At 45.7% G+C, this 25,567-nt stretch overlaps 1 protein-coding gene across 2 annotated transcripts in view; it reads left to right on the forward strand.

Moving 5' to 3' along the window:
- The window catches only part of COL5A1 (collagen type V alpha 1 chain), a 168,265-nt gene that overhangs the window by 79,439 nt on the left and 63,259 nt on the right, over window positions 1-25,567 (forward strand). For both annotated transcript variants that reach the window (XM_062591272.1, XM_062591273.1), the window contains exons 8-19: window positions 1,511-1,663; window positions 1,993-2,049; window positions 6,131-6,172; window positions 6,462-6,524; window positions 14,933-15,007; window positions 16,524-16,616; window positions 19,431-19,487; window positions 19,907-19,960; window positions 20,860-20,913; window positions 21,781-21,834; window positions 24,358-24,411; window positions 25,401-25,454. In XM_062591272.1, coding sequence (XP_062447256.1) covers window positions 1,511-1,663; window positions 1,993-2,049; window positions 6,131-6,172; window positions 6,462-6,524; window positions 14,933-15,007; window positions 16,524-16,616; window positions 19,431-19,487; window positions 19,907-19,960; window positions 20,860-20,913; window positions 21,781-21,834; window positions 24,358-24,411; window positions 25,401-25,454 — 810 coding nt within the window. The remainder of the gene's footprint in view (window positions 1-1,510; window positions 1,664-1,992; window positions 2,050-6,130; window positions 6,173-6,461; window positions 6,525-14,932; window positions 15,008-16,523; window positions 16,617-19,430; window positions 19,488-19,906; window positions 19,961-20,859; window positions 20,914-21,780; window positions 21,835-24,357; window positions 24,412-25,400; window positions 25,455-25,567) is intronic.

Here is a 25,567-nt window from a genome sequence, read left to right on the forward strand (position 1 = left end):
GAAGAAGGGAGAGAGAGCTGCAGGGTGTTGAGAAAGGACTATTCTGTCGCAGGGCCAAGGCTGTGAAATTTTGTGTTGCCCTTTTGGATTATACTTCTCTCTCCAGTTTTTCAATTCTCTGATCCAGAAAAATACGAGACAGTGTGATTTGTCATGAATTTTTCCCCATTAATCAGGTGACCAAGTGGGCAGGGATAGGAAGTAACACAAGAGTGGCTAAATCTCTGAATGTTTATAGCCACAGGGGGTTTTCTAGGACTCTCTCTCTTATTACTGAAAGATTTTCTAGTATAGCAGCATTTGCATATTTAAAGGAAGAAAAGATATTCTTATAGCAATTACTGAACTATAGTTTCTGCTAAGAACCCTTGATTTTTGCAGAAGTAAAAAAGGCGAGGTGGTGGTGGGGTGACTCCCTTAGTATTTGGTGTATTTTCATTTTAAAACCTCTCACATATTAAATACAGATGCTCACGCTTATGGATTCTGAGCAGTTCTGGCATAGAAACAAGATCTGGAAGTGGTGATGGCATTTAACAGTCATTTTGGATTCTTAGTAGTGAGGAGATAATTTTTCTTGGAAGCACTGGAAATAGTTCAATTTATAGATTGTTTTGATCATTACCTGGATGGGAAAGAAGGAAAACAAAATGATTATTGGCACATATTCTTCTTTATATTGCTCTTCAGACTGAAGGATGCCAAAGGACAGTTGGCTTATGAGGCTGCAAAATGTGCAGGGGTGTTATTATCACATGCAGACCTGGACAGAAGCAAGGAAATTCTGGTATTTATCTAGACGTCCTTGTCTGTGAACAATACATCTGTTGCTTTGAAGATTCAGAAAGGACTTGGGGGTTATTGCATCAGATTTGCAAAAACTTCTGCTCCTGCTCTTAGGACAAGCACAATTGCAACCTGGATCCCAGACTAAACAAACAGGAGTTCTTCATATAAGCAAACTTGGATTTTTCCAAAGTTTCTTCTGTAACCTGATACTCATAATAGTGACACATTGCATTTTGATAGGGATTTAAAATATGGGCCTGGACATGTGGCTTTTTATAGTTATAATCTAGTGACTCTGATATTCAGGCTGTGAGAGATAAATTGGGGCCTGGAGTCTGAAACTTCATGTTTCTTTAGACATACCTAATGCTTGTGAGGTGCTCCTGCTGTAAGTTCTTGCTGTGGGCTGGGTTTTGTTTTCCTCAGAGTGTGACCCTTGCAGTGTATTTCATGGGCAGATGGAGAATTCCTGGGGAACACCAGGTTGTACACTTAGATGTGGCCATCTTCCTGTTCTTCTTTCCTGACACTGGAGAAGTCCCTTAAGGGTCACTGGAAACCTTTAAACTCCAAACTTTAACTTTTATTGTACTTCTTATTTTCAACCGTTATTCTAAAGAGTTTCTACTTGGCCAAAAAAGCGTAATTTTCCCCTTAAATTTCTCAGCATGTATAGCCCAGAGAAGTTTGCAGATTGACATGTTGTTATTTCGGTTTTCAGGCTGGTCAAGGAGGAGACGACCTGGATAAAGATTTCACTGAAGAAACAATAAAAGAATATGATGGGAATTACTATGATAACTACTATGACAGGACGGTCTCTCCTGATATCGGGCCAGGAATGCCTGCCAACCAGGACACCATCTACGAAGGGGTATGTTTTCCAGCCTCCGAACAGGATCATACCTAAACTTTGCTAAAAACGTTTGTCTTCCCACAGTTATACTATAGGAAATTGTAATGGATTCATCCACCTGAAATGGATGTTTGTGCAAGAGAGAAGTCCATGCCCAAACTAGGAAGAGATGGTCTATTTCTTTTCTATGCAAATATTGACAGTCCTCTGGTTGCCTAATTTTGCCCAAGGTTCCTGCTCAGGCTCCAGTTGATGGGGCAGGTGATGCCCTCTTTGACTGTTTTTTTTTTGTTGTTTTTTTTTTTTTTTTGTTTTTTTTTTTTTTTTTTTTTTTTTGTGTCCTATAGATTGGTGGCCCACGGGGTGAGAAAGGACAGAAGGGAGAACCTGCAATTATTGAACCGGTAAGGACAACCTTCTTTTTCCAAGGCCAAGGTACAAGGGGTGTGTGCTCTGCATGATTTGATACTCTCAGTGGAACAGCTGCATGAAGGATTTCCCATGGAACAATTACTTGGTTATTTAAAAATCTTTTAATATAAAATAATTATTTTTTGAACTTCAAGAAGCAAAGTAAATTAGGCAGGAACTGCAAAATTTCCCATGAAACTTCACATTTGTCAAAGCAAAGCTTAGGCTATTTAAAATTGAAGCAATGGACAGAGAATTTCTCAGCTCTTCAGTGGCTTTGATGTGTGCATGGGTGTGCTGTGAACTTGCTCTCCCAGGCACCCACAGTTGATGGCCAGGTCGTATCCTAATCTCAACTTATGTCTTAGGTTCAGCTTTAAATGTGCAACTAATGGGCTCATCTCTGTGCAGATAAGAGGGTTTTCCCTGCACATAGCTGTGGGAGCAGAGAGGTTTGGTTTTTTGCCTGCTCCCATTCCCATCAAGCTTGCGTTTTTGGAGAAACCCTGTGTTGCTCCAGGAGCCAGAACCAGCACTCTGTCTCTACTCCTCTGCCCACACCATTTACCCCAGCCTGTTTTTGGAGCTGTTTTTCTGCAAAAACATAGGTACCTAACTGAGTAAGCCTGTAGGTGAGGACCAAGCTGGATGATTTCTGCCTGGCTTCTGTCATGCTGGGCAAAGATACTTGGCCTGATATTTCAGAGAGTCATAGGGAAGAGCTGTTGCTTGTCACCTCTGAGCAGCAAGGCTGCAGCCAGAGCTCAGCCAGCAGTGGTGAGGTGGCTGGTGAGGTGCAAAGCAGCCTCAGATGAAGCTGTCACCCCACACTGCTGAGCTGCCCTCCTGGGCTTAACAGCGGCAGGTGTTTGCTCGAAAGGCACCCACCGAGCAGGATGAAGCAGGAGCAAGAGGTCAATGTTTCTCAGACGCTTTTTCCTGTCCGTTGCAGTGTTTCAGGATGCCAAGTTAAACCTCTGTGTCCGCCGCCTCCCTGGGCTGGAAGCGCGGACATTTGGGTCCTTCCAATTACCACCGTCCAGCCCCGTCCCCCGGGTCCCCGAAGGCCAAGCGCACGCTCGCTGCACACCAGCAACTCAATTAACCTAATTTTGATTGGCGGAGTGCCAGCACGGCGCCCAGAGAGCCGACAGCACTTCCCATCAGCCGGAGCCCATTATTTTTTCTTTTAATTCCTTCTCCCTTCCCTTCTTGCCCAATACTTTTGCCAGTGGTTGGGGAGGGGGGAGAGGAGATGCAGCAGCGGCGTTTTAAAAGCCTGCGCCGGTGCCTTATAAAAGCATTTCCGACCCTTCCTTCCTTCGCTTCCTTTCGGGGTCTCGCTCTCGTTCTGCAAACAAAGGCAGAGCCGCGAGCGGTTTGCTTAACCGAGGCGCGGAAGGGGCTGCGCGGGGAGGGAGACGCGAACAAAGCTGCTTCGACTCGGCCTGCCCTCGCCCAGCACCGATTTGAAAAGTTACAAAGCGAACAAAATAGTTAAGTTTAATCATCCAGAAAGAATTTGGCTGCCTTCGCTGTTTCAAAACACTGGAGCATATATAGCTTTTGCCAGAAAGTAAACAAGACCAAATGCCGCCGTTGCTCCCTCCGCTCGGTTCCTGCTCGGCTGAGAGCTGCTCAGATTTGCTGCGCTCTTTATCTTTTCTCGATCAGAGCTGCAGCAGAGAGAAGGGAGTAAAAACCGACCGCAGCAGTTGGATTCTGCTGGGTTTTTCCCTCCTTTCGCTCCAACCATCCGTCTTTCAATCCTTACGCTGTGCTGACGCTCGCTGGAGGCGGCAGGGCAGCACAGGCTGGAGCGTGCCGGAGGCGCTCGGAGACGGCGGGGCGAGGGCTGAGCCGCGGTGCAGCCGGGTGCCGGGCTGCCCCTGCCCCGTCGAAGCCTTCGCTCTTCCGAGGGTGATGCTCACGGCTGCCTTAGCTCTGGGGAGGAGTTTGGGGTGAAGCTTATCGCCAAGGACATTTGTCCTTCAAAAGATCATTTGCCTGGGCTGTCTTGCCCGTGGCGGGGTCTGGGTGGAAGTGTCAGCGCTTCTCCCCCCTGGATAGTCCCAAGTCGGCAGTTTGCTCACCACGTCCGAGCTGCTGCTCCTCCACGGCTTTCCCCCTCACTGCCCCTCTGGTCCTGGTGCCTCCTGTGTTTCCTGTTGCTCGTGTTGATGAGCGATAATGTAAACAGCTGAGATTTCTTGCTGAGGAGAATCTCCAGATGTCCCTAACACTGGAGCTCAACGTAAACCAACAGATAAATATGGGAAGATGCCAAGGCTGTTTGCATCCTGAGTTGGCTAATTAGGCCAAGCTCTTCCTCCTTGCAGACCGATGTCCCTTCTTCTGGCAGCCGGCCGTGGGAATTAGAGCCACGGTCCGCGCCTGCTCTGGTGGTGGCAAAGCTAGGCTGAGCCCATAAAAACCCAGGGCAGTGTGTATGGGCCATAGTGCTCTGCAGTAGCCTGGAGATGTTTTTTTAGCTCAGTGGAGGCGAAGGGCTGGCTCTGGTGTCCATTTCTGAGCCAGCCACGCTAAAGCATTGCCATCGTTGGTCTCAGCAAGAATGTCTCCTGGGGTGTCTATGGGGAAGAGGTTTCATCTGCTCCTGGGGGCTCTGCAAGATCCTCTTTGCTCCTCCAAAAAGGACCTAGGGCTTAGGAGAGGTCATGCCTGGCAAAACCACCTCCTTCAGACCTTACCTCTTCTGGGCAGCCTTCACCAACAATTACCTTCCTTTAGGGAGTGAGGCTTTAGTGCAGGGTAAGGGAATGCCTCCTAAGATTTATGCTAAATTTACCCTCAGAAGAGAGCAGAGTAGTTCCATAGCAGAGTGTGAAATTGCTGTTAAAATGGACATGGGGTGAAGGCTATGAGCTAAATCCTTTACCGGTGAAAAAGACCACACAAGACAGTATGTTTTGCTGTATTTTTGCTTTTCTTGGGTTACAGGCTGCGGACTTCAGCGGCAGGAATCCCTGGGTTCCTCTAGACGTTTCAGGTTCGGCTCGGTCCCGTCTGCTGTGGTGGCTGCTGTGGCCTCAGCTGACCCTTTTAGTGGCTTAGAGCCACAGCCTGAGCCCAGGAGATCAGCCAAAGGCGGCCCAAGATCATATCCTTGGGCTCACTTCCTCCAGGCTTCCCCTCAGTGAGCGGCCTCAGTCTTTGCCGAATTGTGTAGGCTGGTTTCATTCCAAAGGAGAAATGTCCCCGTTTGCTATAGATGAACTGGCAAGCTGAACCTGCCTTGGCTTGAACTAGCTGCCCTGCTGGGTGCATGGTCACAGGTTCCAGAGAGAAAAGGGCAGCACTCACTGTGGGATTTTTCACAACAGATCATCCTGATTCCTTCCTTGAAGGTATTTGCTAGGCTTATGGGAGGGTTTATTTCCTCTCTCTTACGTACATATGGGGAGGAAGAAAAAAAGTTCAATTCTACTGAGTATATATCTGTTTTAAAGTTATGACAAAATATTTAGATTAGGAAGAATGAAATAACATTATTCTACCATTTTGCCCACACAATGATTTCATAGGTGCATAGAGTGTAAATCACAGCGTGCAGCCTGCTAGTCATTTCAAAAACACCGTGCAATTTGATTATTAACTTTTTTCTTTAAGCTGCTTGGATCTAGAGACAACTTGTTCTGAAAGAAGAGCTCTTCTCCCACTCTGGCATGATTAAGGTTTGCCAGTGCCCCGGTGTTTTCCGTTTTCCTGCCCTGGAGCTGAGGGGGGAGGGTCAGAGCTGGAAAGCCAACCCTGCGCTGGGGCAGAGGTAGATGTGGTGCTCAGAGAAAGGGTTCTTTTGCCATGCCCTGCACGAGTCAAGGATGTGGTGTTTGGCTTTTCGGTGGGCAGTGCCATTTGTGCCTCTGGCTATGGAGACGTGGTAGATGTTCTCAAGAGAAAGCAGCTGTTCAGCTCTGGGATGCCCTGACATCCATTAGGAGCAAGGTGTGAGATTTTTAAGGACAAATGGAGGCACTGGCTTTTGAGCCCTGTGGTTGAGGTGACTTTGAGAATGCGGCTTGCTAATCTCTGGTCTTTCTACCTCTTTTCTAGGGTATGCTTGTCGAAGGCCCACCTGGTCCCGAAGGCCCGGCAGTAAGTTGCACTTTATTTACACCGTACTCCAAAGGATGCACATAGCTCTGCAGTGTTGAGTGTGCACACATATATACCTCTGCGTGAGTGTGGATGCTCGGCATGCAGCTGCTCTCGGGGCTCTATCGCTTCCATATGACGTGTGTGTGCATTAAAGCCCTTAGGAGTCAATTTTCTGGAGTAAAAATAAACAGACAGCTCTAATTCTTTTCTTGTTTTTTATGCAAATAAATTACAAATGGTAAGATATTCTTCTTTAGTAGCTGTTTTTTTCTCTTTTCTGTGCTAGGGCCTTCCAGGACCTCCAGGACCAACTGGACCTGTGGGCCAAATGGGTGACCCTGGGGAGAGAGTGAGTATCCATGTATTTCTCCTCTTTGACTGAAGTTTTGTGTCATTCTGTGTACGCAAAATGGGATTGTTGTATATCATCAGAGTCTTAAAATGCTGCAGGTCCTACAAGGGGTTTGATAGCAATCCCCTGAGTCCCTAGTCTTATTTCCTCAAAATTAGGTAGAGGAGCTGTTGCTCCTAGAGGAGCTTGGGCTAGGGCTAAGGGCTTTGTATCTGGGACAACTGGTTCAGCAATGGCCCCATAAGGCAAATAAACAGTTTTCTGCAGGTTAAAAACAAGAATAATGCTGGCAAACACTCTGTGTTTTGTGTTGGCATGGAGTGGCCAGTCATTACAGTGCAGGACCTGGGCCGTGGCACTGGGGAAACATGACCAAGTGCACACAGTATCTATTAGCATAGTAAAGTGACGTTCAGCTTTGATTTTGACTCTTCCTTCCATCTGCATCATGAGGCCTGCAGCAGATGGTTTAGTTGTGGTAGCATCCAGCACAGCCTCCAGGGTGGCAGAAGCACACTGCCATCGCTGTTGTCCATCTTCCTTTTTATCCTTTTTCTCTCCTAGACTGCTCTCACTGGGAAGGTTGCTCTTATGCAGTATCTCACCTTTTTAGTTCATGGATTATTGGTCTATACCAGCAGTCACTAGAGACTGATTTATGTTCTTTAGCAGTGCAGTAACTTAGTTCTGTGTGTCTGATTTTGATGTTACTTTAGATCAATTTTATCCTTGGTAGCTGATGCTTTGTACACTGATGTCTATATTGAAGGTAGCTATTCCCAAGCAGTTGTGGACTGTGACTTCAAATCCTATAGTTTGGCACAGCACCTCTGTCAGACTTGAATATCTGTTTATTGCTGAGACCTCGCTTGGGATCATGAATGACCCCTGTTTTGGGAGCTGTTGAACTAGAAGCTCGATTCAGTAAGTGAGCTGCAATCCAAAAAAAGCCACTTCCACCCCACCCCTGGACCTGAGTCTCTGAAATGACCATTTGCTTTTGTATATGAGCCACTCACCCACGTTCAAAGTCCATTTCTTCTCCCAGTGGAAGGCAGTCAAGGAGTGAAAAGGCTACCCATGTACAACTGGCTTTGCAGAGGCAAACCTGACTCCCCCAGGCTGTGCACTGTTCCCGGCCACGTGCAGAGTGGTAATTTTGGCCTGACATCTAGTGGAAGATTCACCATACCACAGATGGGCTCTGGTTTTATTTAAAGGCTAAAATGGGATCAGCCCCTGCTGTTAGAGCAACTGAGTGCAAGTCTAAAGCTGGAGGGATACAAGTAGTCCCTTTGAAAGAATCTGGTTTCAGTTGACAGAGCACATAAATCGCTGCTGTGCTATAAGAAAAAGTTTTAGGGAGCAAGGGCGAGAAGAGTCTCGTTAGGAAATGTTTCTCTTGCTTTTTTCATTTAAGAGCTACAAGTGATGGCCCAATCTTAGGCTTAAGTTGGGACTTTCCCTGACTTGAGAAAGAAAACAGGAGCTGCCCTTCTCCACGCAGTAGGTTGAGGTGTTTCTCCAGGGCGAGCTACCCGAATGCCAGCGCGGTGGGCCGGTCGGGGTGCGCTAGCCCTCCGCTCGGGGCAGCACTGCGTGGGGCCTGTGCCACCTTCTCTTCTGTGCATGCGGTGGCAGGGAACCTGTCCCAGAAACGTTCATCTCGCACAAATGAATTTATTGATTTCGGCGGGTTGGTGTGAATAAAAAGGAGGTGCTTGACTCTGTTTCAGTACCTTCTACTTCGTTACATTCAGCACAGTCAAACGGACTTCAAAATAGCTGCTAGCGTATTGCTGTTTTGTCCAGGCTTTGGGATTCCCAGAAGCTCAGGTCCAGGATAGTGTCTGGAAGAACAACACCTCACTGGGAAGCTCACCTCCTTCCTCACCTCGGCAGGGAGGAGAAGGCTTATTTCAGCTCAGGTCAAGATAAGGGTCCCATAGCAAGGAGGTAAAAAGAGATAACGAGGCATGTAGGGGCACCCTAGGGTATCATCACATTGAGAAAATTACTCTGTGGCTAGGGCTGCATTAGCTCCAGGAACCAAACGGCTCAAATGCGGGCACACCTCCCTTGCAGCTCAGGTGCCCATGGAGGTGAGCAGTGGGCAGATGTGGCTGAGGTGGGACCACCCTCGAGGGGCATCACCCCAGGCTCATGGGCAGGTTGGACAGGAGCAGATCAGCAGCTCCTGCCAGGGAGAGCAGCCAGGATGGCGGCTGGCTCGGAGAAATGCTGTTGTGAGCAGTTTCAGTGGGCACTAAAAGTTTGCCTAAAAATAAAACCAGCCCTAACAACAGCCTCTGCTTGTGGCTCGTTGTTGTGGTCTGCAGCATCCTAACAGTCCCATTAGCAAAAAGGGCTAAAAGCATCCTTACAAACAGGGTTTTTTGAAAGTAGGCTAGTTGGAGGTCTATTTTTTCAGAGTTTCTTCTGTGAAACCACTAAGCGAGGTGAGCAGCACTGATGCTAGATCATAGATCTGCCTGAACTGCGCGTGCCTCTTTCTGTCGATACTGTTATCTGGCAAATGCAAAATACATTCATGAGGATCGGAGCATTTATGAGAAAACATTTTCCTAATCTGGTTGTTAAGGTCCTGAACATGTTTTTTTCTGGCTGATAATGCAGCCTGATACCTGCAGCAGGCACCAGTGCGGAACAGCATCTTCTGTTGGTTTAATAGATGTGCAGAGTTGGTTTCCAGAGGGAAATTGTGTCCCTTTTCCTCCTGGGTGCATTATGCCATGGCTTCCAGGCAGGACGAAGGAGAGATCTGGGCCATCAGCATTTCTTCTGGCAGGAAGTTTTCTGATTTTCCTCAGTTTGGGCTGGAATGAGCAAGTTTGAATGAGGTCTAAACTGGAAATGGTGAAAGGGGGAGAGTTTTGTTGTGCTATTTTGATGTCTGTCTTAGTACAGCTAATTGCTTTGACTCCTAATAAGGATTTATGTTGTGGCCTTGTTGTTTATCTCTTTTTTTAAGCTTTCTTTTCTGTTTTAATTGCATAACCTGAGACCTAGAATAAGTTTAAGGGAGAATTTACTCCTTTGCAGAGAATCTGCACAAGATCTCAGCACTACAAAAAAAAATCTCACCTTAGCGTTACTTTGAATACCAAAGCAATGGGAGAGGTTTGCAGTGGCTTCCTCTGCGGTTGCCATCGGATGTGCATCGAATCCCCTGGGTTTTATTTCTTCTTATTCCTGGCTTGGCTGCTGGCACCAGAACACCAGCTGAGCTGCCTCTGGGGATGACTAAGCACATTTATACATTACAACACATTAAAAGATATACCAAAATATGAAAACATTGATTAGACAGACTTTATGCAGACAGATATTGTTCCCTGGCTAAGGTGGTCTCAGCTTGCTCTAGTGCATGAGTATTAAATGAAGGCTGAGCCACTGTTGCATTTGCCTCATACACTGTGTCCTCACTTGCAGAGGCCTTTTCTTAAGCTACTCTCTTCTTCTGTCAGCTTTTAAATCCAACTATTCTTTTTCTCTACCTCTAAATGCTTGGAAACAGTCAGAAAAAACACCCTTGTTTGCCTCTCTTCTGTCCTGTATGCTACTGAGCTGTTGACTCCTCAAGGGCTGAACTTGTCTTTGCTCCTTACCCACCCATCAAGATGGTTCTCCACTGCAGCGTCTCCTAAGTTAAAAGCGAGAGCTGTGAAATGGACACTGTGTAGCGTGGTGCCTTCTGGAAGCAGCACCCTGGTGGGCTGGGATTTGGGAATCCAACCTGGGGATTTGGCTACCTTCCCTGGAGGCAGCCCCTGAGCATGGAGCCAGGGTGGAGGCTGCAATCTCAGCTTTCTTCTCAGCTAGAGGATGGAGTAACCAGCTGGCTCCAAACCTTCCTTATTTAGCTCCCTGCTACTGAGAGAAACGTAACCGTTGGTAGCCTGCACTAGGAAGTATCTATTGTGGCTTTAAGGTGTGCTTAAGGAGATTACTTGGGTGTTGGAGTATTCCTGTGGCAATGACCCTAATTTGAGTGCTTATTTTTTGAATTAAGCTTCCTTGTTGTTCTGTTGGTTCCTGGGGGACTTGGATGTAGTTCCCTGACCACTGCACTCCGCTGACCCCTCTGAAGCGCTTCTGTAAAGGCCCCCACCTCATTTACGCTCCTAGTGTATTTATTGTTTTTTGATGGAACAGTAATAACATTTCTTGTGGTTGTGACATGATTGAGAACTAGAGGCCCTGACTGTGCTCCATCGATCGGTGCACTGGAAGGCTGAGAAAGTCAATACGCAACTACGGGCTCAGCCTTGCTTGCTAGAGCGGGGGTTGATGCTCTCGTTGGTTAACCCTCCGAGACACTGTGGTGCTGATTCCTCCTGCATCAGTCTGACAGAAGGACTGAGAGAGGGCTTTGCATCTGTGGGTGCTGGACTTCAGAGGGGACCCTTTGTAGTTCAGCTGGGCTAGGTCCCAGCAGTCTTTTGCATTCACAGATCTGGCATTAGGATTAGTCGAAGTGACCATCTGGCTTCATCGGGTGCTATGCGGGTGTTCATTTGCCTTCATGTTCAGGCAATCTTGTATGAGACTTACGTGTTGCCTAGCTTTCTCTTTTACTCCCCTTGATGCACTAGAACTTCCTCTACTCCTAAGAATTCTCTTGTACAGCAGGATGGATGCTGACCCTGATGGCTGGGGTGCTCCTACTTCTGCCGTTTGTCCACGCAAATGCAGATGTTTGCTCGCCAGGCTCTTTTTGAATGGCCACACAAAGCCAGTCAGCAGCAGGCGTACTGTCCGTGATGTTTTTGCTGCACACCCTGAAATGAAAGTATGGTTTGCATTCTAGTGCAGACAGCACATCCTGCTTTTCTAAATGTTCTGTCCAGAGCAGAATGTAGTACAACAGAATGCAACATATTGCACATAGAAAAGTGATGAACTTGTGGACCTAGAAGCTGCAACTGTATTAAAATTCTCCTTTCCAATTAAAGCAGCTGCTTTTTAATTTGTTTATTATTATTATTAAGCTGTATATAGCTCATGAATTTACATGGCACTTACATGTGTACAATGAGGAGCATCTCATATGCCTGCATTTGATGGAGAGACTTTTTATTTGCAATCAGGCAGGTGCACTGAGTTAATGTACCGACAATATTCAGCTATGTTAATATCGGCCAACGCTTGTTTAGCTCTGTTCTATTCATCATGTCAGTTTATTCGTTTATCCTAGTTATTTTACAATGCTAAAAAGTGCTTGCGTCACCAGCAAAGCTGCATAGCAGCCTGCTTGTGGGAGGTTTCGGAGAAATGATCTGAGGGCAGCTTAGGATGGCTTAGGCAGGTTTTTTTGAGTAGTGGGAAGTAGGAGATACGGCACTTAGGAGAGCAGAGTGCTATTTCATGGGAACACCAAACTCGAATGAAGGAAGAGGGAAAATATGCTCTTTTGTGCAAGATGATCTGCAGTAGTTGGACAAACCAGAGCTCTTTAACTCCATTCTGTGTTGGGAAATCTTTGGTGTTTTGCTGAGCTGTCTGATGAGTTTGCCTTAGGCTCTGAGTGAGGGCCTTTCTCAAAGCAGCAGTTTTATTTTCCAAGCCCATTGCAGACATCACTTCCCAGTGGACTTGTTCCTACTGAGGTCAGTTTTGCATTTCAGAAATGTAATCGATGGCTTTAAAGTTCTTCTTGTGGTTCTGAAATATTTAAAGTTTTCAGGGTGCCCTTTTTTCCATGAGGCTCCCGGTGGTCCCTTACCTGGAAGACTCGAAAATACTGTGAGAAAATGTTTTCTCATATAATGCTCTGGCCAGACCTGAAAATGGCAGAAGTATAATCCTTGAGAGAGACTTCAAGCAAATTTGGAGGCTCAAAAATGTGGGCTGTTAAGTGAATCGATGTCTCTGTTGCTGGGTACCATGCTGTACGCTGAAGTGTCTTGAGTGTCTGTCACTGTCTCCCTTTTCAGCAGCTAGAGTGCTAGCAAACTGAGATTGCCATTGAAACATTTCCTTGCAGTATTACATTAATGTTTGCACTCAGCATGGCATTCTGGAGCACTGCACCAAGTAAAAATTAAAGTCCTCCATCCTTGGCTGCTATGTATCAGCAAATCTCTATTTACATAATTAGAGTGATGCTCATTTACACCAACTGAGCGTCTGCTGTGTTACGGTTCTTAAAGGCATTCAAAAGCTTCAGGAAACCAGTCTGCATTTAAATTGAAGGAATGCTTTATGGTCTTGTTGTTTTCTCCTTTCCATTGCCTCCTCTACTCCTGCACCCTCCAAAATAAGACCTCACATGCCCAAACTGAAACAAAACTAAGCATTTATGTATAAAAACCTTTCACCGACATTTGTTAGGCAGAGCACACAGAGATAAACAAGCTCCTTCCTGATCCATCATATATGGGACTGGCGTTACAGAAGAGGAGGGAGAGGAAGGAAGGTTTATTACATAAGATGAGTCTGGCCTAAATTATTTATTGTGCTTCTGATCCAACAGATGGGACTGCCCTCTGTACCGATCTGCGGGAGGGACCCAGTGTTGGAGAGACTAAGTAAACAGCATGAATGTAGCATCATGAGCCTGTCTTGAAAAATGGATAGGCTGGTCTGTTTTGCAGGCTCCCTCCTGCGCAAAGGGAACTGCTGGGTTTTTGGTGATAAATCAGTGGCTGCAGTGCTGTTTGCTGCAGCTTTGGAAGCAGGGTTGTTATTCTGGGCTGGATGCAGTGCAGCGCAGACCGTGGCTTGCTGTCTGCAATGCTCTTCAGCCCTGTAATTATGGTGCGAGTCGCAGGCATAGCCTAGCGGGCGTGATGTTTGTCTAGGGCAGGGTGGAGTAACATCTCCCAGTCCCATCCACTCCCCTCCCTGGATCTGGACTCCAGTCTGGTGCCTGAAACTTTGGCTTGAATGTTTTGGGTTCCTTTTTAAGGAGGAGGTAAAGACAGAAACATTAAGTAGACTATGATGTAGAGGGAATGGAAGAAGAGGGAGAAACGTGAGCTAAAGTTGAGCCCAGCTGCCATTAAAGAGATGGGGAGCAGGAAGGTTGAGATGAGACGTGGGGAAAGAATATCGGCTTTTGGTTCCCACATGGCTTGAGAGCCTCATCTCAAAGCAGGGCAGGTCTCGGGAAAGGATTTTAGGCAGTCCATTTCCAAAAATAGCCCCAGTGAGCACCTGAATCTGGCTGGAAAACTGTGGGGATAAAATAACTGTTTTTTCCAAACATTTTGATTTAGGGACTTTGTACCTTTTCCTTTTTTTCCGCTCTCTCTCCCACCTTTTCTGCCTCCCTTTGCCTTGTTTGGTGAGCGTGCTACTTCCCTGGTTCAAGGACTGTCTCTTCTCTTGCGTGTGCATATTGGTCTTCGATTTGTGACAGGATTTTATTTTTACTTCTATTTGGTGTATGGGCTGGAGGGCTTTAGGCAGATTCAAAGGAATGAAAACTAATACAAACATTTGTTGCTTGCCCTTCCAAGAGCTTTGGATCTCCAAAAATGAATGTATTATCGATATTTACTAAATACAAGAGTGCTGAAGTCCTCAGCCTAGAGCTATCTCCCAGGTAATTCTGGTTACTTTACCATGAAATGAGCACTAGGGCTCTCCTTGGCCTCCCTGGAATAAGATCAAGTCTGTCATTCCTTCAGCTCTCCAAGCTGGTATTATAATTGCGATTATGCATGCACGTTGAGTAGTTGGATGTCATCCTCATGTGCATGTAGTATTGTTGGATGGATATGCAAATTTGGATTAAATTAAACTTTTTGCCAAGTACATAATTGTGAGTGCAAGCGATCTGTGGGCCGTCTTAGAAAAATTGGCCATATTTGATTATTTATGGGTTCATCAATAGATCTTTTATTGCATACTTGTTTCTTTAGTGCAAGTTAAAGACACTCAGCTGACGTTAATCAGCATAGCTCCATTGAAATCCTCAGAGCTTTGCTGATTTACTGCTGCTGCCAGGAGTGCTCTGTTGTAGATAGAAGTAGCCTCATAGGACAGAAAAAGACAGAAGAGAGAAAAATGGAATGATGCAGATGACTGAACATGCATATAAATGTATTTATCTTTCCATGTTTCTCTGACCTGAGTTATGAAGTTTCATATACTTTTTTTTTTAACAGGTTTTAACAGATCCAACTAAACATCTATTCTATTGGTCTGGAACATTGCTTTCATGGTTCATTGTATATTGCAGACTATGAAAATTTGGGGGGCGAGAATGTAAGAAGAGGGAATTAGGAAAACCATGTGTGTTTACAGACTTGATATGTATTTGTCAAGACAAGGAGTCCTTTGTAATGTGACACATGCCTTTGCAACCGTAACAACTTACATATGGACATGACTCAGAGGACTTTATAGAAGCTTATTTTTATTTGTCTTCCTTATAGGGACCACCAGGCCGCCCGGGTCTTCCAGGAGCAGATGGTTTACCCGGACCACCAGGGACAATGCTTATGTTGCCTGTAAGTGTAGCCAAAAAAAAAAAAAAAAAAAAAAAAAAAAACATTTAAATGACTTGAGCTCCTGCACTTTGCTACTGCTTAGTGACAGTTCTTGTAGAAATCCTCTCATCTCCTCATGACATGTTTTCCTTGGTGTAAAAGATCCAGATGATTCTCCTTGTAAATTTATGTTTTGCAAAGCACTGGGACATCTTCACCAGTCAAAAGCGCAGGGCAGGTAGGCTAAAATTGAGCAATGAATAAGTTTAAGTAGTTCAGTTTGGGCATGGTGTTGAAGGGTGAACATGAGGAAATAACTGAAGACACCTCCAAGGGCCCAGTTTGTAGGCAGAACTTCTAAAGGCTCTTCAAAACGGGTGCCAAAATAGTAAGCACCTGAGTTAACTGGTCTATTTTCATGACCAATGGTTAATTTGCATTGTCTTTTTCCTCTGTGTGAAGTTAGCAAGTACTGAGTCAGCCTTCTTGGTTCTGGGACCTAAAGGAATGATTAAATTTGTCTCTGCTTTGATGTGAGAAAACTGTAAGGAAACCAGCTGCTGAAAATAACTGGTTAAGGTACTAAAGGGAAGGAGTCTTTAATGAAAAACCACAGTACACTTGTCCAGGCTCCAAATGGTAGGGTGATACATGTGTAGGTTACTGGCAGAGTGCCTAGGACAGCCTGGGCCAAGTCCTCAACACGGAGCTTAGCTGGCCATTACAATACATTTGTTGGTCCTTATGGTAACCAACGGTAGGCCTATAAGTTGTTTCTTTCTGAATTCATTTGCCAAGTCTGTGTGGTCGTATACCTAACGCCAACCAACCAAAATAGAGAGGTGAAACTGAGGTGAAAGAGCCTCCCAAGCAGGTACTGCAGTCCAGGCAGTTCCTCTTGCAAAACCCCAAAGATGCGTGGAGTTAAGGCAGGAGAAGAGTGTGTGTCTCAGAAAGTAGGCTTGTAGCTCTTGGGAGTGGAAGAAGCATAAGAAAAAGTCTTTCCCTTTCAAGTTCAGACAAGTAAAAAGTTTGTTTACTTTCAAGAAATGCCTGATGTACTGAAGGATCCTGGTGTGAACAACAGGCCAAATTCTGTTCTTTGAAGCATACTGCACATCTGAGAGATGCAGCCCTTGTCCCATAGCAAACAGGCAGCTACAGCCAAATAACCTCATACAACCTTGTCTGCAAGAGGTCTTCTGGCCAGTAGCATCTGGAAGAAGAATATCAGGTCTTAGTTGTAAAATTTTGAGCTCTGCTGCATGAGCTCTTTACAGTTCCAAGCCTACAAGCTGTCTGTACTGTATTACTTTGAATGTGCAGAATTTGCTGTGGAGGTACTTCCTGGAAGACCATCAGTGTGTGCATGTGAGCTAGGTGGTCTGAGAGCACATGAGGGTTAATGACAGTCTGGAAGAACAGTAATGGGTTTGGGTCAGTCATGCTAAAGAGAGATATTGAGGAGTCAAGCTGATGTAAAGGGGAAGAGGCAGCAGCCTGGTGTAACCTCTCTTGTTCATCTTGTTTCTACCAGTTCCGCTTTAGTGGAGGAGGAGATGCTGGCTCTAAAGGACCTCTCGTTTCAGCACAGGAGGCCCAAGCCCAAGCTATCCTGCAGCAGGCAAGGGTAAGTGAGGGTGTCTCTGGCAACAGATGCCTTTAGAGGAGGAGGAAGAGTAGAATAAATGCATCGGAGGAGGTGACTGAACCTGCAGTATCCCCAGTGCAGTGGTATGGTACTGGTAGGTCATAACAGCCTCTCAGCCTTGGCTGGAGGTGAACGGCTGCTATGGCTTGAGATGATAACGTTTGTATGACTCAGTCTTTTACTAATGGCCAGCAACAGGCCAGACCCTCAGCCGTGGTTTTGGATGGCCTGCAGTCCATGGATCATGTCTTTGGCTGATGGCTTCAGCAGAGGTAGCCCTCAGTTCTGAGAAACCGTGTGGTATATGCTTTCTTTCTCTCATTTTTTTTCAGTAAATCTTACTCGATAATTGAATATATGTCACAGAAGCTAGCTGTTCTCAGCTCCATGAATCTCTGCAGGCAGTCTGTAATTTCCTTTAATGTATTTATTTGGAAATATTTGATGAATATCCTTGCAATTTTTTTTTCTCAGAAGACTGTATTGATTGAGGATAAAATATTCCTTGATAGTGTTTATTATTTAGGCCTCGCTGGTGAAATGAGATCAGCCACACACTGCTAATACAATTCCTCTTCTCTGACCACACGTGTGTTAGTGTTGCAAGGCTCCATACTTACCTGTTCAGAAGAAAATTTAGTTTCTAGCCAATACAACTTTGAAACTTCCTTTCCATGAGCACTTGTGTGGGACCACGTTTGACCTTGGAGATTTTAAAAGCAGAAGTGCAACAGGCACAATTACAGCAAAAGGAGATATCTAGGGACCCTGCAAGTGCATTTCTGCAGTATTTGCCTCAGTCGTATCCAGGAGGGACCAAATTATTGCTCTGAGCACAGTCTTGCAGAGAAGGTGAAAATGTAAGATCTGCAGGTGCGGAATGGCTTCAGGAGGCAGTACACAGAGGGACACAGACCTTCAGGATCGCCACCTGGCCGGGTGGCAGATGCCCCTTCTGGGTTTGTAATGAAGATTTTGGCTTGGCTGGGTTATTCTGGTTTCCATCCAACTCCCTTTTTACACAAGAGTTCAATTTTAAACATTTTCAGGCAGAGTGCAGGGCTCTGATGCCACTAGCCACTGCATTTTCCCAGCCATTAAACTTCCTATGAGAAGAATATTGGTGGATTATGATTCTAGCATTACTTTGTCAGTCTTAAAATTAAGACTGCCTACAATTTTTCCATCAGTATTTATTTTGCAGGGAAATTGGATTTTTGACTGAATAAAAATTTCATGAGAAGCATCTACTTTCTCAGACTCTCTATCCTTGTTCTTTTTCTGACCATTGAAAATTGTGACCCTTTTGAAAAACAAAGCAAAACCCCCTCCCTCACTCAAAATAAATTCCTTTTTCTCTAGTTTTTCAGTTTTTCAGTTTAATATTGGAAAAAACATAAAAAGCCAACAAATCCCAGGTGACTCGGGCAACGGATGAAAAGTTGAATATTTCCAATAAGGAAAAAAAAATGTTTTTGGACAAATTTCAACCCATCATCAGACAGTTTCAGCTGAAATCTCTAACAAAGCTGAAAGGGAGATAGTTTTTTGTGGGGAATTTTTTGGATGTGATGGGAAAGGAAAAGGAGTGCTGCAGAGGAGAGAGATTTCTTCTTGTGTGTTTGTTTTTTTTTTTTCTGTTATTATTAGGTTGATTTATTCCCTTAAAATTTTATTTTCTGTAGACACCATCATGGACATATGTCCCAGCGGGCGGTATTTCAGAGCAACTCATTTTTAATGGCGGGTTGTAAAAAGATGCCACATGATTTAGCATTTGTGCAATATTTATGCCATTCCAAGTGCAGCCACAGGTAGATTTTAATTACTGGAGTACACAGATAATTACAAGTCTTTTAAAATATTGAATTGTCACGATGGAACAAATTGTCCAAGTGATGTTATAAAATGCGGACAACCCCATTACACACTATGAAAATTATTGACTTGATGCTGGCTACATAACTTAATTATTGAGCTAAACCCCCCCTCGCTGTAAGTAGAATTGCTGTTATGTTTGTAGGAATATTAAATAGTTACCAAAAAAAAAAAAAAAAAAAAAAAGAAAACTCCTAAACTGAACTCTCAGGATCATAAAGATATGGGAAGAAACTCCCATAGCCTCTCCATACAAAGTTTTGTCATTTAGCTTCAATAATTTATCGCTAAACGCGACCTTTTTATTTTGTTTATACACAATGATGAAGGAAGCAATCTGACTGACAGGGCCAGATTCCCGCCTGGATTAAATGCGTGTAATTCCACGGCCCGTCTGCCCAGGATCCGGGCCACCGTGCGTTCGTACACGTCTACCGGTGGAGAGGTTTTGCCGTCGGGGCGAGCGTGGCCCAGGTGCCGCTCGGCGCGGAGCGGCCGCACGGGCCGAGGGTGCAGACGGGCACGCGGAGCGCAGATCCGTGCCTCTTTCCGAGACATGCACGGGCCAGGCAGAGGCTTGGCGTGTTCGCGTGTGCGGGGGGATGTCGGTTGTGTCGTACGATGCCTGTTCTTGGGTGCGTTCCTTGAGGTTATGGAAATTGCTTCAAGGATTGCTGGCTCCCGCGGCGTGCAGAGAAGGCACGGCTTGTCTAGCACCGAGGCCACCGTTTTGGCGGGTAGGCCTGGGGCCTGCCGGAGGAGACCTGGCCCTGCCTGGAGCAGGGAGGGATCTTTTTGGCCATGGTGGTGGAGTTCCTGCCGGGGATTCTGTGATGTGTGTGACCAGGTAACTTTGTTTTATTGCAGTGATGAAGCGCAGAGACCAACTAAGCGATATTTCTCTTTCTGTTGCAGCTGGCGCTGAGAGGACCAGCAGGCCCAATGGGTCTGACGGGACGACCAGGCCCTGTGGTAAGTAAACAAGCAAGGAAAGATGGAGCAGATGAAGCAGGAACCTGACCAGCACCTGTGCTTTGGGGTCCTGATTTCTTGTTTCAGCCTGTCTCTCTGAGACACACGGCTCTGTGTGGAGACACCAACCCATGTCTATAGAGAGTAGTGTGCAATGTATCTCATAGCGCAGGCGCGTTGGTTATGTTTCCCTGTTTTATTTATCTCTTTGAATTAAAGTTGCTGGCAGATATAAGCCATGCACAAACCTGCCGTGGTGCTGGAAAGGACCAGTTAACCAGAGCATCTGTTGCACAGGGGTCTGTGATGGCTCAACAAACTCTGTTGGTTACCTGTACAAATGTGTCTTCCTTAACACTGAGTCTTTCCTCTGCCTTCACTGTGGCAAAGCCTGATTAAACCGTGCTGTCTTTCCAAAGGGACCCCCAGGCAGTGGAGGACTAAAAGGCGAAGCAGGAGAAATGGGACCGCAGGTGTGTATGGGCAAATTGGGGGGACCGAGGGACTCGGGGGGGAAACGGAGCTGCTGAGCAGACAGTCCTCTCCTAGAGGCTGTTGTGAAGGAGCGATTCAGAATCTCTAAATGCCAGTTGAAATTAGGAAGGTGTGGAAACATCTGTTTTGCATATAAATATCCCTTTACGTATCCGAATGCAGATTGGAGGCATAATTTTAAGCAAACGGTGTAAAATTCTACTGCAGGTTATACTCCTTTTCAGTAAAGACATCCACAGAGGAGTGAGGAAACCCTTAGTTACCTCTTTTAGATGAGCACAAGTGGCCAAGGGGGAGGCGAGTCCTTGGCTACACCATGCTCCAGCTGCACAGGGCAGAGCGAGGCAGATCAGAGCAGTGCCCGTGTCTTGACCAGCACAAGCCTCTTGGTTTATCGGCATCACCGGCAGCTCCTCTAAACCAAACATGTCTGGGGAAAAAGGTCAGGTATTGGTGGCCCTTAAAAACATTCTGGGGTGGAACTTGGGGCATTAGTGCTCAGGGAATTGCACTCCCAAGCTGTAAAGCCTCCATTTAGGTAAAATTCCCATTTCCAAATAGCAAGGGATGGGATTTGTCTGCTCCACATTGAGTCTATGACAATACAGAGCTTTCCGCAGAGCAAAGGTTTGCTTCCGGACAATAGCACGTGATTCCTGTCCGTAGATGTTCAATGTTAGGCCCTTCCTGTGTATTTTGAACCATGGGTTCAGTTTAAGGGATTTTTGTTGCATTTTTGTAGTCCCAATGACCCCCACAACTCCAGCACTGCCTGAACTGAGACAGCCATGGCCTCTCCCCTGGCCAGCAGGGATTTGGTACGTCTGTCCTGCTTTTGGATGATGGTATTTCTGTTTCACTCCTTAATGCATTGCAGGGTCCGCGAGGCATCCAAGGCCCTCCAGGCCCAGCAGGAAAACCAGGCCGCAGGGTGAGTGTCCCGGGAGTCGCGCTGATGACTGCATTAGCTTGATACTGCTGCCAAACAATTTTTGAGGGAGAGAGCGAGCGCTGAGAGCATTGCACAAGAGTGGGCCTTTGGCCAGCTGGTAGTTTATCCAGGAACTGGCTGTCCATCCAGGCAGACACAAACAGTGAGGAAATCTAGAGACCAGAAGGTATGGAGACAAGGCAAGATGGGAAGAATTGCAAGTCCACGCTTTCCAGTCTGTCTTCCTCACCTTTTTTTCTCTGCAACATTCAAGTTATAGCGGCATATATGCTCAGGGCTTGTTTGGACAGTCTCCAAATCTCAGTGGTACGTGGGGAGGATCCAGTCCCTTGGATATTTTCTGGATTTGGTAGGAATTGTGTTCACTCACTCTGTCGACATATCCATTGCACACGTGCTGATTTTTGTTTTATGTAGCGCTCTGGCTTTTCATAATTCTGCTTGCCAGAGCAAGCAACTATAAAGTATTTTGTCTAATCCACTTCTGGTTTATTAGCAAACTTGTATCTTATTTTGGTTTGTGATCATCATCATTAACATATCTTAAAATGTACTAGAAGATATTTTATTCATGTTTTTCTCCATCAAAATTAATCATGATGTCCCAGCATCCAATGTTCTGAACCAGCTTCACTACCATTTGTCTTCACATCCCTCATTAGTGTGCCAGGCTGAATTAGGGATGCTGATTCAAAAACAGATCATCGTTTTTCCCCTTTGCTAAGGGAAACTACTCCTCAGCCAGTGAGCTCCACCTTAAAATTCACTCAGTCACAGGTGAACGAGTAGATGTCTCTGTGGGCTTGTTTCACCCTTTGTATTTGACTTTGCTTTTCTCTTCTGCAGGGACGAGCCGGCAGCGATGGTGCCCGGGGAATGCCAGGCCAGACAGGACCAAAGGTAGTGTCACAACTTTATGTGCTCTTGGAATTTGCATCCACTTATTAGCAAAGGTAAACTGAAGGACCCTTGGCAGACAGAGCCCATCTTATTTGAAGGAGGTTGCTGTAAAGGTCCAGCAACTCCTATTAAATCACCGGAGTTATATTTGAAAGAAGGAAATTAGACACATGGCTAGAAGGCAGGATAGCAATCTTTTCTTTTTTTTTGATGCAAGTTTTTTAAGTTGCTTTATCCTCTTAAGTATAAATATGCTCCCTTGGTTGCAGTTGTAGAACAAATACTTTGGAATCTCAATTAAGAAAAACAAACATGAATGAGCAGTTGAACATGTCCTAAAATATAACTACCAAAAAAACACCTATTAACTGGGTGAGGAAATGCAGAAGACGTGATGGGGAATTCTAATGCCATGTATTTATATTTGAGACCAAATCCCTTCATTCAGCTGTGATCTGCTGGTATTATCAAGCAGGACAGGGAACTGTTCGACTGAAATTGAATGCAGAGAAAGTTTGCTCGGGGAATCATGTATTAGAAGGTTTAAATACTTTATTATGTAGATATTTAAAGCTGGAATAGATGGGGGGTTTTGATACAGAGGCAGGAGACTGCAAATCATTTATCCAGTCAAGTACTTTAATGAGCGTCGACTGCCCTCGAAGGAGTGGATGCAGGGGAAGAAGGGAAAACAGTAATGAAAAGCGCTGGAAATGAAGACTAAATTCACTGTGAGAAGAGCAACAGCAATTCTCTACAACTTGACAAACATGAAAGAGCTGTCAGTTACCACGTGTACGTCTTGGTCAGCCTGCCGAAATGCTTTGCACCTTAGCTAGATTTATCCTTCAGACCAACTTTATTTTCCTCGTTAACAGATAAAGGCAGTAGGATGAATTAGGCCCTGGCACTCTTTGCACTGACCAGTAGTGTTATGGTATTGCTTTTGTCAAGGGCTTACCCTCTTCTACAGAGGAAATGGGACTTTTTTATTTACTGAGTGGTGCTGCTGCCTTCTGCGCTGGCTGTTATGAGACAGTGTCACCCGCAGCTGGCAGACTCTCCTCTTGTCACGTTTGTGGGAGCTGACAGGCAGAGGCAGGTGACTCCAGCTTCCCACGTTTCACTCTAAATTCACTTTGTACCAGAGACTGCACATGGGCTCATGGCCTCTAGAGAGAAATGTTGAGGAAGCCAGGCTTTTGCAGTTTTCCTGCTCTCAGGACTGCCTGAATTCTGCTTTTTTTCCTTCTTCTTCATGCCTGAATTTGTTGCTGTTCCTGGCTCAGCAAGGCCAAACCTGCTCTTAGTCCTGCACGTGGATTTTTCTCCTCCATCACAATATCAAGCAGTAAGCGGTGCTGTCAGGCCTCCCCTCGGCTCCGTACAGGACAAATCCCAACAGCCTGGAGCTGAGTCTTTGGGAGCATCGTGGGTCTGAGTGGGGCCGTGGGCTCTGCGTTTGCTCCCGACCGGAGACTGGCGCCCTTTGGGGACGTTTGCGCAGTCATTTGCAGGCAGGTACTGGCAAGCGCTGCCTGCACTCTGCCTGCATAAGGCTATATGATTTTCTTAATACAATGCCAAGCACAAAATAACATGCCTGGCCTTTTAGCAGAGCTTGCTATTTTGGGCTTGGCGTTGGGCTCCCCATACAAATGGTCAAAGGGTCTCTCTGGCCCAGGATGGTATTTACAGCAGCAGGTAGTAGCAGAAGCTACTGGCAATGTGCAAGAAAATAGGTATGCATTAGAGACTTGGTCTGCTTTTGTAGTATCAGTGGTTTGGGGTTATATATCCCGTATATGTCCCTGTCTCACAGCTGGCTTGTGCCTGCTCAGGTTGGGGTCAGGCAGAGCACGCAGCTCTTTGCAGAATAATATGTAGTTGCTCTTTTTTCTATGCTCTTTAGCATCCTGGTTAAGTCACCAAAGTTACCAGTCAATGCCATTCCCTTTTAGGTCAAAAATAGCTCTGTCTTCAGACCTTGATTTCTTTAAGATGCTTTCTGGAATATATTTGCTTATATGTTTGTTTCCATGGAGTATCCAGGAAGGTGAAAAGGAATGTCTTGGCCATAGAGGTGGGATGCCATGTAATAAAGCTCAGGTCTGGAGACCTGTCAGCAGGCATGGAAATACTGATGTGCAATTTGCTACTAGTAGATCCATGATTTGTAGTTTCATGGAATTAAAAAAATAACAAAGAAGTTGACTAGAAGTAACTGTCCAGAGGGGAGATGTATTATACCATGGAAAAATCACTCACGGAAGCTCCAAAATCCACACAGAAAAAACTTTTTAAAATGTAGGAGCTGGTGGGAGAGTGAGGAGCTAAAATGATTTTTATTTGAGCTTTTTCTTTTTTTTAATCTATAACATTGAAATCACCGCTGGTCTGATGAGAGGTGAAGCTTGAACATCTGAGGGAGAAAATCGATCCCTCCTTGATACAGCGAGAAAACAAATTGGAAAAATATTCAACAGCAAGTGGAAATGTGAACTAAGCTGGTTTTTCTTTCAGGGTGACCGAGGGTTTGATGGCTTGGCTGGTTTGCCTGGTGAGAAGGGAAACAGAGTAAGTTATCCTTCAGTTGTCTTCTGGCTGCAGTCTGCAAGGAAGCCTTGGCAGTAGGATGTGGCTGGGTGGCACCGGAGGAGGGCAGCTATTGTCGAGGAAGAGCCAGAACGTGACATGACAATTAGGATGAGAGTGGCCTGTACCAGTGTGCAGGGTGTCCCCGAAACACTCCCGATCCCAGCATTCATATCCAGGGATGCTGCAAAATCCTTCCGGGACTGCGTGAAACTAGAGAGGCAGAAGATGATTACTTTAATAAAATGCAAACTAAAAGATAAAGCAGGAGGCAAAACTTGCTTTTAGACAGTGTAGTTGTTGATGGGAATTGCCCAATTTTAATTGGATTCTTTTCTTTATAATTAAACAATGGAAGAAACGTAAGAAGCCAGTTATTTTGGCAGACGGTTTCTGCCTCCTCTCCCTAGAGAGTGCAGCTGTTACTTTATGAAGCAGGGGAGTATTTGAACAGCAGAGATTGTGTAGTGATTACAAGCTATACTAGAAAGGGAAGATGGTGCTTAAGAGAGATACTTAATCAACCAGAAATGATGTAGTATGCTTTGGGTAAAAGTAATAACTGCCCGCAGAGCTAGAGTCCCTCTCCTGAAGGAGGTGCAGCATCTGCTTGGTTTCCAGGCCCCTAAAGAGGTGTCACAAGCAAATCTTGTGTTTGTTCTGCACCTCTGTGGAGTGGGGGGAAGCTCTAGCCCTTGATGAAGGTGAACTGTGCAAGACGTTACCCCGTGCACAGGAGTGCGCACAGCCCTCAACCGGTACTGCGGGCTCCACAGCCAGGGAGAGGGCTTTACTGCTTCAGAGGGTTTTACAGGGAAGCAGGATTATATGAATATCTCCAGTATGTGGTGCAGACAGAAAAGTCAAGTCTATTGCTAGGTTTCTCAAAGTTATCTGATGTTTTGCATTGCTGTGTGGGGGAGGAGAGTGAGTCCAGCTTCTCTGAGGCTTCTTCTGGCTTTGCTCTATAGGGTGAGCCTGGCCCCCACGGACCCCCGGGAGCACCCGGAGAGGATGGCGAGAGGGTAAGTTTGCCTCTGGATTCGGCAGCCCTTTGAATTCCTAACTAAATCCTGTAAACAAGAAGCAGATGCAATATCAGCCAGACACGTGGTGTAAAAGGGAAAGCAGGCAAGCG

The sequence above is a fragment of the Rhea pennata genome, chromosome 18 (assembly GCF_028389875.1).
Source record: "Rhea pennata isolate bPtePen1 chromosome 18, bPtePen1.pri, whole genome shotgun sequence".
Taxonomy (NCBI): Eukaryota; Metazoa; Chordata; class Aves; order Rheiformes; family Rheidae; genus Rhea; species Rhea pennata.